The sequence below is a fragment of the Lingula anatina genome, chromosome 6 (assembly GCF_051362555.1).
Source record: "Lingula anatina isolate TDL-2025a chromosome 6, LinAna3.0, whole genome shotgun sequence".
Classification (NCBI taxonomy): Eukaryota; Metazoa; Brachiopoda; class Lingulata; order Lingulida; family Lingulidae; genus Lingula; species Lingula anatina.
In genome coordinates this window covers 5,553,372-5,566,809 of record NC_141772.1, presented here as the reverse complement: position 1 = coordinate 5,566,809, position 13,438 = coordinate 5,553,372, and the positions used below count along the sequence as shown (strand labels likewise).

At 36.9% G+C, this 13,438-nt stretch overlaps 1 protein-coding gene and 1 long non-coding RNA gene across 2 annotated transcripts; one reads left to right on the top strand and one right to left on the bottom strand.

Moving 5' to 3' along the window:
* Positions 1 to 3,739: 3,739 nt before the first annotated feature.
* On the top strand, positions 3,740 to 5,100 carry LOC147761042 (uncharacterized). The gene is made up of 2 exons (XR_015334932.1): positions 3,740 to 4,126; positions 4,651 to 5,100. It is a non-coding gene; the product is annotated as an uncharacterized LOC147761042 (long non-coding RNA).
* Positions 5,101 to 11,038: 5,938 nt separating this feature from the next.
* Positions 11,039 to 13,407, bottom strand: LOC147761041 (uncharacterized). The gene is made up of 3 exons (XM_087015131.1): positions 13,325 to 13,407; positions 13,025 to 13,184; positions 11,039 to 12,869 (listed from the first exon to the last, which is right to left on the bottom strand). Exons 1-3 carry the CDS (start codon positions 13,405 to 13,407, stop codon positions 12,807 to 12,809), a joined length of 306 nt encoding a protein of 101 aa, XP_086871257.1. The 3' UTR covers positions 11,039 to 12,806.
* Positions 13,408 to 13,438: the final 31 nt, after the last annotated feature.

Below are 13,438 nucleotides of genomic sequence, written 5' to 3'. Positions count from 1 at the left end.
TTGATGTCACAATTCTGGTTTCAATTATCATTAACAAACGCCATCTATTCAAAGAAAAAAGTATTTGATCTTGAGTAATATAAGCGATAAAAAGGTGACACAAAGGTAAAGAAGTTTGAAATACACGGACTGGTAGCTTGTGACCTCAGTTATGGTTTTATCTCATCACGGTTCGTCTCATGCTGACCCGGTAAGCAGCCTTCTGTTATATAGTGGAATACATTAAAGGGATAATTCGAATATATTTGACTGCCATTGACATTAGGAACAAAAGTTACTGTACTAGAACACAGGAAAAACGGACAAAAAACAACAACTAAAATTGGATTTCCAATTTGATGAAAACGCAAAATTACTTTCTTGCGTGATTTTCAATTCTGCAAATCATTTTTCCGTTTGAAATTTAGCGTTTCTCCATTCACATTATTCAGTATTGACTTTTTATGCTCATTTTGAAAAATCCTCATTTACAGCACTTTAAATACCGACTACACGGACCGTTTTACAAAGGATATAAGCCAATGCATACCAAATTCTTTTCGTGACGGTAAGATTTCTCGCCCCAGTTGGATACTGAAATAGCAGTAATTTATTGGCAGTCCCATTCTTTAATTAACAACAACCCGGTTGATTGTGTGCTTTACCTTCTATGTTCATTACGTCGGCCATATAGCCGATCGATCGCACTTGTCAACACGCGGCCTTAATTCACGCCGCCAATATTCCTTATTTTGGACGAGACCATCTATAATAAGTATTATATACAATAACTTCATATCCATCCGATGGGACACTAACCCATGTTAACCGCGAGTGCCACAAGTCAATGTGATAAGCAGCATTACCGTTTCCCATACCTTTCCAACATTTAAAAATGTCATTTATAGTTAGTTAAATAGATTTATTTTCGTGACAATGCCGAATATACACAAATATAATACATAATACAATAATATTAATGTATATGTATCGGCCCAGGCTTGCGGGCTTACAAAGTCACCGGTTTTAACCTTAATCATATAGCAACTTCTTTCTGACCTGAAAGCAGTTAAAGGGATAATAACTCTTCGTTTCGGCCAAAAATGAATTTTCCTGCAGCAAACAACAATTTTCTCATACCTACCAATGGTTAATGAATCCATTTTTACATTCAAAGTTAGTCCCTGTTTTTTTTTTTTTTTTGTTTTTTTTTTAAGTTTGTTTTTATGTTAAAATCTTTTAAGAGATTATAACAGAGTATAGCCATCAATGGAGGTCACGTGGTCTGAAGACCAGCTCAGATATCAGAATAATAGCTATAACTGCCGTTTTTGTGGTAAAACAGAATATATTATCCCTTTAAAGAGAAACCTCGATGTGCTTCTATGAAAGTCTGTAAAAAGCACTTGAAGTCTCTCTTTAACCTCCTCCAGGTCATGAAAGATACGATCGCACATTTTTACTTTTTCACACCATTTTTTCCTCAAATTTTTATAAATTTGGCAATCAACAAGGCAGCAAAGCTGTCAAATGTACAGACAAAAAACAAAATAAAGATGCAAAAAAAGGTCATTTTGTCAATTTTGATGCAATAACAAATAATGCTTATATATACATAATAGTACAGTCAGTCAACGCTGAATTTTAATCATGCACAACAGGTAACATGGTCAATAACAGGAGCGGACCCTGAGATATTTTCTGACAATATTCCAAAGTATCTATATATATACAGATGTTGATCCATCCTCCATTTTGATGGTCTTCCAACAGAAAAAAATAGATACCAGTCAATATATACTTAATAACCTGACTGTCTTCCGGAAGACCCAGAAGATGGTCTCAATCCACCCCTTCAATAAGATTACAGTTTCAGGACCATGAGAGACCAAAGTCACATGATGAAAGTCTCAATATCTGAAAAATGATGACAGTGCATAAAATAATATTACATAATGTTTAAAGACATAAAAAACAATACAATTGCTTATGTGGAAATACAGAAAATGTGCTGAGCCTTGAGCGGATGAGAGTTTAAAGTCACAAATGCAAGTGTTTGAGAAAAAATTGTAAAGGAAAACATAACAAAACTAGAAAACCACCGAGAGTGCAGACCTCTGCCAAGGCAGCAATTGTTGATTATTATTGATTATTGATTAATTATTGAGAAAGACCACCACTAAAAACTAATCATTGTCCTCTTTGGCCCAATTCTGACAGTTCCTGAAAATTTCAGCAAAATCGGTCTTTTTGAGTTATGTTGATGACAGACAAACAGGGGTGGAAATATAACCTCCTTGGCAGAGCCTGAGGTAAATATAATTTCAATGAAGCTGCTATTCAAACTTTTAATCTTCTATTATATAATAATATATATAATAACCTGCGTAATTATATATCACTGCTTCCTTATTATTAATCTAGCAGAGAGCTTAACTTTTGGGAGTTTAATGGCCTATCAATTAGGCAAATTTAATGGCCTATCAATTAGGCAAATGATTTTATAACTGAGACTTTAGCTAAGTGATACCCAAGGGATATTAACAGACTGAACCTCTCAAAGGTCTTTCAGGCCTATAAGTCACATCTTAAGAAAAGCACAAAACAATTATGCACAAAATAGGAGACTACCAATTCTGATGCAATACGGTAATGTGCCATGAATTTCGAACAGTAGAAAATAATTAAATTTTGGAAAAGATCGTTCTGGCCGAAATTCATGAAATGGAGGTGCTCAGAACTTCCGAAAGTTCGAATTTCATGGAATTCTGTCAATTTTGACCGGAAGTTGTCTGTTCGTCGCTAGGCCTTCTGTTATCTTCTCCCGACGATCTATTTAGAGTTACCATAATGTATGATTGTGTGAGTGTCGGTAATTGCGACCAAAGGTATACACGTACTTTCACCCGATCACTGTGTATGGCCCATAGATAGAGCGGTACTGTTGTCTAGGGCCGCAAAACAGCATCGTTATCATTAGTGTCGTTTTTCAAAAGCGATTCTGGCAGCCAGAAACTAGTGTCGTTTTTCAAAAACGATCCTGGCGCTCAGAACGGGAGTGGACGGAGGGAGAGACGGCCGACGATTAGCGTCTGCCACGGCCAGATAACCTTTACTATGGAAGCTTAGTGTTACCGTTGCTCCTTCCCGTGCACTGAAACTGAGACGACAGCCGATCAGTGTCTATGGCGCACGTGCAGGTAGCCTTCATCTGCGATAAGTGTCTTCCGCGACCAGGTTCGTTGCCTTTACCGTTAAAGTCGGGCGGAGCTTTACGCGCGAATGCGTCCTCATCTCGCCGTTCGCGGGTCGGTGTCTCCGACGCATACGTAGCCTTCCCTGCAGAAGCCGGCCTCGGCACTACGGCCTCTCCTCCGTGCGGGGAGGCCACTACGACCGCAGATCGGTATGTGCGGCGCACAGGTAGCCTTCGCCACGGCAGCCGAACTGTGTATTACGGTCTCTCTCCGTCGTGCGCTGCGACCAAGATGACCGCTGATTGTTGTCTGCGATCAAATATACTAGGTTTGGGGGGGGGGGGGGGGGGGGGGGTGCAGGGCCGTTTTAATTTTATTTATTTATTTTTTTTTTTTTTCGCTCAGGCAACCCAATCTTAACCAGCAGCAGCAACTGATTTCCTGGCGCATAGTTGCGTCAATGTACGCATTTGAAAAGCGTGTACGTTTTGTCATTGAAACCATCTTCAAACAAACGCGAGAGATAGGTAATCTAGAGTAAACCGAAAAGGCAGTTTTTACATTAGAGCCTGCGTCATCAAAACAAACGGCAGCCATACTGGAGGGAGACCGGAATCGTCTGCTGCGCATGAACAAGCCATGTCTGTAGTTCAGTTTTCGTTTTCTGTATTTTTTTTTCATATTTAACCGAGCAAAATGATGAATTACTGCAGGGTATTTGATCGAGAGAAGGTAACTTACTTTACAAGCGTTCACAGACTGCCTGCAGTGGTAAAAATCCATGGTGAAGGAACTAAAACCATAAACGGAGGAGAGACGGCGAGGTGGCTTTGAATCAAGACTCTTCGGAAAAGTAAAGGATAAAACTAATTTATTTTATAGCAAAGAATGAAGAGCCAACTGTGCAGATTTACCATAAAAGAAAAAACAGTAGAACACCAAAGACCTAGGTGTGTACGTTTGGGGCGCACGTATATATTTAAAGTAGTGCCCAAAAAGTGTGGATGGAGAGTGTGTTAATTTGTTAAAACGTGTGGAAATACCCAGGCAGGGTTTCGACTTTTATAATGAAGACTCACCTATTGCCTTGGGTGTAATTTGTTATCAGTTAAGGTGCTCTCTAGATTTTATCGGCTGTCACCTACCTCTTTTATACCTGGTTAGCATTATTCCCAATTAGTGTCAAGGCTATATTTGTACTGTACACAGCTGAGCTGGGCCAATTAAATCAATTACCTGTATGAAGTGTATTTGGAAGTTAGTGGCTTAATTTTCGATTTGGTGTAGTGATAAGAGTAATTTTATTTTGCAAGTAAATTCTACCTCAGGTGTAATTGACATATAACTTTAATAACCTCATGAAATAATTTTGCACTTTCCTCTGTAAAAATGTTAAATTCTGCTCCTTTCAACTGTAATGTTGTAAGTTATAATATGAATAAAAATCACTATTGTTATCTTTCTATTAATTTAGATTTACATGTAGGAAATTGATCAGGCATTTCCCACCAAGCCACACTGATTGGGTGCAAGTAAATTATTAAAAAAAAAAAAAAAAAAAAAAACGGAAGCTTTTGATGACAGGTACAAAAGGCAGCTAGATGACACACAAGGTAGAAGCAGCAAAAAATATTCCTAGATCTCTGTGACCAGCTGAGGAGACAGGATCTGAACATCAGGAGAGTGAAATCCAGTGCATGACAGGAGTTACTTAATTGAAGCGACACTCAGAACTCAGCATTTCATGTTCACTTTTATTCATACAAAATGTGCACTTTTCCTATATGTTTAAGCAAATGGTTGCAGAAATCAATTCATGAACTGAATTATTATTTTACATTGGACATCATAAATACATGATTGTGAAAAATGCCTTGCTTCTGTGAATGACTGAATAATAATAAAATCCTAACAATGTTGCTTATATGAATGGTTGCATTCACGGTGAATATTAAACTCTCTCAAACAACAGTCTCGTTACATGTACTTTCTAATGAACCAAAATGAAGTACAAGAATGCTGAAATAATTTTAAAAGTTGATGATGGTATAGAGCAAATGTTCTGCATACTTTACTTCTGTACTGTATAAACAATAGCATCTGAAAATCCCCAATATAGTTAGGCTTTACATTAAAAAAAGAGAACAACAAATACCTGATATTGCAGTTTTAAAGTAAATTTAAAATACATGAATTTTGTTCACTGAATACCTAGCAAAATATTCTCAATGCAAATGGTATATAAAATTTTATAAAATCAGTTTGATACAATACTTTTTATGGCAGTAGATGTATTTTGAAAACTTATTTACAACACAACTCACCAGCTTTATTTTGATACAAAGGACACGTCTTTTTCATCATTGACATAGTTTCTATTGCTCCATTGGTATCAAGTGTATAGTCCCATGGCAAATTCCCATTCTCTAAGTCCCACTTAAACTGAGGTTTGAGGATATTTGTAGTGCCTAACAAATGCTTCTGTGAATTTCTGAACTAATAATAAAATGCTAACAATGCTGCTTATATGAATGAACAACAGTCTTGTTACATGTACTTTCTAATGAACCAATATGAAGTACAAGAATGCTGAAATAATTTCTGACAGCTTCACGATGTAAAGATAAGTCATAACTAACAGCAATATTTCATGTCATAAGACAATCATACATTCTTCCTTGAATCCACAAGGGTTTATCCTAATGATCAGCTCAAATTTTTTATATCTATCCTTTATGAAAACAGTTGCTTCTATTTATGGTTAAACTTATGATTACACATTAAACTCTCTCAAACTATAACTGTTATTACCCAATGAACAAGAAAAATGAAGTACAAGATAACTGAACTATCTTCTGACAACACGATGTTGGGTAAGTAGCATTTAGTAGGATTTCACGTTTTTAGACTGTCTTGAGTTCATATCGGTCGATCCCGCTGATCAGCTGAAGCCTCAGCTTGTATATATCCTTTTCCCTTTGGTGTCCTTGATCGTGATATGAAATTTACTTTATTTTATTTGGTTTACCTATATTTACGCTACTATTCCCCGTCGTTCATTCCCTCCAGCATGGCCGCGGGACTAGTGTTACGGAGCAAATATGACGTCACTGTAATCGGTTAATTCGTTCAAGGGACTGGAAGATCGTCAATAGGAGATAGTGAGCGATCTGAGCGCGACAATAAGCCAATTTCCACACTAGTTCAAGGGACTTCGTTACTATATTCGTCAGCAAGAGATCGTCAGCGATCCGAGCAAGCATAGAAGCTTGGACTTTTTGTCCATGCTACATGTAGAAGGCAATTTTCATGTAGTCCGCAGGATATGGTTTGCTGGTTTGCGACAGGTGCGTAACCAGGCATACGCACGGATACACTGTGCGTATATAATTTTTTGGCCAACCATGAAATTATTCTCTTTAAATCTAGTGTACTTTTCAAGGAATATTATCGAAAATCCCCTTCGATTATAAGTTAATGTCACCTGAATGTACAAATTCTCTGTATAATTTATATATGCACCATTGTTCTGACACCCTTCTCGTTTGCTTTCACAGAACTGAGGTAAACAATACTAGTAACCATCTGAAGTCCGATCTTAATCGTCCATCTAGCTGGAACTTGCTTTACCTCTTAATTAGAGGGTAAAGTGCCCTTCAGCTCACAGGTAGCTTTTGTCTTGAGTGTATCGAACGCGATATTTATCTCAGATAAAAATCTACCTGTGTGTTATTTCAAAGAGCTGCTCCAGCAGACCTGGGGGCACTAGATAAATCTGATCATCGGGCTAAACAAGGAGCCAGAGAAACAAAGGAAGATTGATTTTTCCTGCAAAATTTCAAAGAATTTTGACACGGACTTGATCCAGCTTAACCCTCCACACTAACGGGGTGGCATGGGCAATTTTTACAAAATTTGCAAACAATTAAACTTAGATATATTACAATTTTATCCTTTAATATAATTTTGGGAGGCATGCACCCGCATGTAAGCTGGGTGATGTCAGTAAGCCCCTAGTTAAATAAATATACCCTTATGAGCAAGGCTTTTCCCAGCGAACCGTCCAGCCGTCATTTGGACGGCCGCTGACATCACCGGACGGCCTATATTTTCAAAGACGGCTAGACGGCTTGCGACTTTTTCTTAATGACGTCTTGGCTTGTCGGGACAACCGTGGACGTTGTAAGAAATTTTCTTAGAGTAATTTGACGTACCTAGCTTTTATGATGCGTCACAGATGAATGGTACTACTTTGTAGTGTACGCTGATATTCAGTCACGACGAAACTACTTCCTAAAGCTTACAAACCACAATAAAATGTTTCTATGAACTTTAACTTTAAGATACACATTCCACGCCGTATGCAGCAGTGACAAGAGTGACCTTCATGCGGTACAAAACACTAAGCAAACTACAGGCCAATTTGTGAAAGGGGACACCTTCCGGACCTTCATACGCACGGCAACTGACAAAGCTGATTGACAAAAAGGAAAATTTCAAATTTTCAGCGAGAGATCGTTCGCAATCCGAGAGACCAGGAGGCAATTTTCATATTTGTTAAAGAGACTTCGTAAGCCAAAGGGCGAGACGAGAACGCAATTTTCGTATCGTCAGCGTCGCAATCCGAGTGAAACGAGAAAGCTCATACTCGTTCAGTGGCTTTCGTTTGCGGCAGATCGTCAGCCGGAGATCGTTCTCGATTGTTTTTAACCCTCCATCCCTCCCCATTGGAATTTATAATTTTTAAAAATATTTTTCATTTCATTTGTACATTTCAAGGGACTTCATTAGCGGAAGATCGTCAGCGGGAGATCGTGAACGATCTGAGCGAGACAAGAAAGCAATAATGGTAATCTTTATTGCAGCTCTTAATATTGCTCTTTTGTTCTGTTACTGAAGTCTCTACTGTTAACAATGCTATTGTGCGCCTCAGCAAAACTACCGATCGCTATCTCACACCGAATACTGCGGTAAAGAAACAACAGCCCGACAGTACAACTCTTAATAGATTCTCCTGTTATCTGAATGAATGGATATGACGATGTTGTTTAGCGTCCTAAACTAACTGTACTGATCGTTATCTTGCACCTTGGGCCGCACACGTAGTACTCAGGTAAAGGTACGCTAGGGCAACATTGCCGACTGTTAGATCTTTATAAGCGCGAGAATAGCCCGGTGGCCGATTTTAAGATGTACGAAATTCACGAAATGAAGATCGCGCAAAATTGCTTACTGGCCGAAATTCATGGTCCAGAAAAAACTCCAGACGGCCGATTTTAAGATCGTTCGAAATTCAAGAGCCGTTCGAAATTCATGGCACTTTACCGTAATACATTATGTTTTACTGCACAGTCAACATCAAATTTTAATTATGCAAAACAGGTAACACCACGAAAGTAAAAGCATAAGGCTTCAGGCCCATCAGAGTTCAAGTTTTTACTTAGAAAGTGCCAGAATGAGAAAAATGAAAAATTCACACAAAATTGCATAAATTCAATAATAAATGATAACCCAATTGACCTGGCTTTCTAATTTGAACTGCATGCCAATCCTAAAAATCATACTTGTAAGTTAAAAAGAATAATAAGTAACACAGTTTTCTTTTCAGAATGTTTGCAGTAGCAGTGCAAAAAGAATGTTGTCAATTTTGATATAACATTACATAATAAATTATAGAATAATTATCACCAATTTTTGATTATTGACTATTAATAGCATGTACATGTAGAAAATTTAATTACCATTCGGCTTCATGTCCGTGGGAGCTCCGAGTCCCACAATGAATATGCCAAAAAGATAATGAATATTTCACTCAAATGTATAACTTCCAGAAAAAGAAGCCAATTAGACTGCTTTTCCAACTCATTCTGCATTTTAGTCCAGTGTTTCTTTTTTAAAGGTTTGACAGTCATAAGTGACACAGTTTTCCCATAATGGTCATCATGGCAGCAACACCAAAAATTGTGTTTTCTTCTATTTTGATTCAACATTACATAATGCTTAACAGCATAATGACCATCAATTTTTAATAATAGAATATTAGTAACACGGACATTCAGAAAACGTTACAAGCAAAGGTCTTCAGGATCATGGAACTTCAAAGTCACACCTTGAAAATGCCAGTAAGTAAAAAATTATATTTTCACAAAAAAATGTTTTATTGCCAGAACAAATTACCAAAGAGACTGCATTGCCTACTGAAGCTGTATTTTAGACCCATGTTTCTTTCCTGTAAGTTTGAAAACAGTAATTGACATGATTTTTCTTAAATGGTCATCATGGGAGCACTGCCCAAAATAGGGGTTTCTTCAAATTTTGATGCAATATTACATAATGTTTAACAGCATAATGACCATTAATTTTTAAAACTAGAATATTAATAACATGAACATTCAGAAAACGTGACTAGCAAAGGTCTGCAGGATCATGGAACTTCAAAGTCACACCTTGAAAATGCCAATATGTGAAAAATTATATTTTCACAAAAAACTGTTTAACTGCCAGAAAAATTTACCAAACAGACTGCATTGCCTACTGAAGCTGCATTTTAGCCCCATGTTTCTTTCCTGCAAGTTTGAAAACAGTAAGTGACATGGTTTTTCTTAAATGGTCATCATGGGAGCAGTGCCCAAAATAGGGGTTTCTTCAAATTTTGATGCAATATTACATAATGTTTAACAGCATTATGACCATCAATTTTTAATCATAAAATATTAGTATCATGTATATTCAGAAAATGTGACTAGCAAAGGTCTGCAGGCCCATGGAACTTCAAAGTCACGTCTTAAAAATGCCAAAATGTAAACAAGACAGCACTGTTCTGAAATGGGCTTATTTCCATTTTTAACACTTTTTAAACATAAAACAAAATAAACATTTTACTGCCATTTTTATATGACCAACTAAGAAAATTGATGAGATAGGAAAAATATCAATAAAACAGTGTTAAATGTCCAATTTCCTCCATTCTGAGATTCTGAACATAGTGGATGATTGAATCTGACAAACTGCAATGATATGAGTTTTTTCCATTTTTGACACTTTATTACACAATACACGATAACAAGTTTACCATCATTTTTACATAATCAACTAACAATGTTGTAAAGATGCAGGAAATATCAAACAAACACATTTATGTATCTTATTAGTTAAATAATGAGACTGTTAACATGCCTAAGAATTGAATCTGAGGAAATGTGAAAAAACAGCATAACTTCTTAAATAAAGGCCCGATTATGCTGATTTTCGAACTCAACCTGCGTTTTAGTAAGTTTGACTACTCCTGGGAGTAAAATGACAATTGGCCTATCTGTTTTTCTTATATTGTGTTATCAGTGTTGCATATATGTTGAAAAAAGTGAAAAAACAGCGTAACTTCCCTAAAAATGACCCGATCATGCTGATTTTCGAAGTTGACCTGCGGATTATGAATATTCATAAGTTTTGTAAGTTTCAAGCCAAAAAGTAAAATGGTTTTCCACTTATCGTGTTATCGGTGCTGCATATATGCTTAAAAAAGTGAAAAAACAGCATAACTTCCCTAAAAATGGCCCGATCATGCTGATTTTCGAACTTGACCTGCGTATTATGAATATTCATCAGTTCTGTAAGTTTCAAGCCAAAAGCCAAAACGGTTTTCCACTTATCGTGTTATCGGTAAAAGTGCACGACGGCGACGACGACAGACGCAGATGATGGCTATATGTACAGACACATCTGTGTCTGTACATAATAAAAAATGATACTCATCTACTTTTTTATCGTTACAGAGAATACATAGTCTATCTCTAATTTCTTGTTAACAAAGCGGCCCGTTTGCACATATAATGGAAGAACTCCTGATCTGAACTGGGCCATGATCGATCTTTCTGCCGGTTTTAAATTATACTTAACATAATTTTCCACTACTAAGTTTTCTTCAAGTTTTCTATAGATCCTTTACTTGGGCTTTTTTAACATGGCTTCCTTCCATACTCTCTCTTGCAATTTGAATAATATATCCCTTATAACACCAACATCACAAGAGACTAATTCATTAAACAAATGCTCCATTTTACAAACAGCTAAAACTTGAGAGACCTGAGCACACAAATTAATGTTACCCTCTTTTGCCAAGTCATAATTTCTAAGGAAAATTTGTTTTGTGATCCTTTCTTCACTCATGTTCACAAGCCTGTTCCAAAATCTTATAAGGTGCAACCATCTTTTATACTTAGACCCCATTCCCAGAGATTAGATCGATCCAACTAGATCGACCTAACTCCCTGGGGGTTCAAGCTAAATAGCTGTCAGCCGAGCGGGCACGAACGTTAATTACCACCTTACAGCTTGTAGTAGGCAGGACGGACATTTAAGCCGGATTATTGGACAGTAATCTAGTGAGACTCCCCACAGGGATAGATCGATCTAAAATCTATGGGAATGCGCCCTTAGTATTATTCATCCACCATATATCTTCTTCTATGGCCAGAAAAGGAGTAAATCTGGCACCTCAATAGATTTTTGCTGAACAGCATAATAAACCAATTCCTCTATAATTCAGAGGAATCCTCTGATAATTTATAATTATGCATGTTGTCATTTGCAAATTCTTTTGATCCTTAAAATGCTGTGCTTGCAGACTACACACTAACTTCATTTAGCACATGACATCAAGTATGAACAAACAACTTAATCAATGTCAAATGAAATCTTTGCACACCACTTATTCTTTTATCAACTTATTAGCATATTTTACAGCACATTATGAAATAGTTCATATCCTGTATCATTCTTCCTGTATTCAGTCATTGCACATCCATTCTTAGTACAACTACAAAACTTAATCTGCTAGTTGAACAAACCACATTATGCTTTAAAATAATACAAAATGTCATTTTTCAATAACATTAACAATTGTATCGATGCCATATGAATTCATTGCACACTGTTTGTTCTTTTTTGATTGATTTACTGCGCATTTTATCAGGGCATCATGTAGAAATTTCTACTCCTTACTAGTCTTCCTGTGTGTAGTCACTGCACATCCACTCTTAGTATATCTAAAAAACCATGTGCAAGTGGAACAAAATGGTCATTATGCTTTTAAAATAATACGGAATGTCATCTTCACATTCACATTAAACGTAATACTTGAAGTAGGGTGAAGTAACCTTTAATAGTTGTTAATTAGTGAAAAAGCAATAAAAAGATAGAGAGTAAAATCTGTCAATAATAAAATATTTCAATGAATTCATAGAAGTTGTACAATTCTGTGTTTGAAGGGGAGGTAAACTGTTTGGGGACTTCAAGTAAAGAAAATCCATACCCTTTCTTCTACCTAGATCTGAATTTTGATATATGACTTACATAATCTATTTCATAATTGTCAAGTGGAATAAGTAATAAAATAAAAATTACCCACATGATCACAGACAGAGAAACTTTATGGAGAAGAAAAGAATTTAAGTCAGGTATACCATATATGTGTTCAATTAGTTTTACAATAAATCGGAGTAAAATTCATGTAAAATAAGTACAAATACAAATTTATAGTATAACCAAGATTTAAAATGAGATTATAATCATGAATATCCATTTATTCTGAATCTTCTTTGTTTTGGTCCTTCTTCTAAACTGGACTTCAGTTCAATCCTCATCTTCACTGGATGAGGAGGTGTGCCCATGTCTCGTATTGCAACCAGATTTCCTCTGAAAGTCATTGACAGCATACATTTATATGAGAATTCAATTTAACCATAAATTTTGAGGAAAAATAAAGAGAAGTGCAGTAAAGATTTGAATAAATGAGCAAAAATGTTCCCAAATATAATTTCAAAAAATTAATAATTGTACATAACAAGTACCTTGGAAATATGCTCCATGTAGTCAGTGATGGTTTCAGGCTTATTCTTGTGTGGTGCAAAACTACTTGCAGCTGTCCCATCCTTTGGTCGCCATCTTCCACTCTTAGGTCTCTTCCCAAGCCTACCTTCACCAGTGGCTGTCCCACCCTTTGGTCGCCATCTTCCAGATGTTTGCCCATTATCTAGCCTGCCTTCACCAGCGGCTGCCCCACCCTTTGGTCGCCATCTGCCTTGTCCAGGAGCTGTCCTATCCTTTGGTCTTGCTCCTCCAAATGTTGGCCCACTCTCTATCTCACCTACATCAGCAGCTGACCCATGCTTTGGTCGTCCTCCTCCAGATGTTTGCCCATTACTTGACCTGCCTTGCCCAGCAGCTGACCCATTCTTTGGTCTTGCTCCTCCAAATGCTGGCCC

What these genes read in the sequence shown, in the direction of transcription:
- LOC147761041 (XM_087015131.1), bottom strand. Translation starts at nt 13,407, where the DNA reads ATGGGTCAGCTGCTGGGCAAGGCAGGTCAAGTAATGGGCAAACATCTG. An exon ending in AGCATGGGTCAGCTGCTGAT is followed by an intron (nt 13,185 to 13,324) that starts GTAGGTGAGATA and finishes AACATCTGGAAG; the next exon opens with ATGGCGACCAAAGGGTGGGA. An exon ending in ACATGGAGCATATTTCCAAG is followed by an intron (nt 12,870 to 13,024) that starts GTACTTGTTATG and finishes AATGACTTTCAG; the next exon opens with AGGAAATCTGGTTGCAATAC.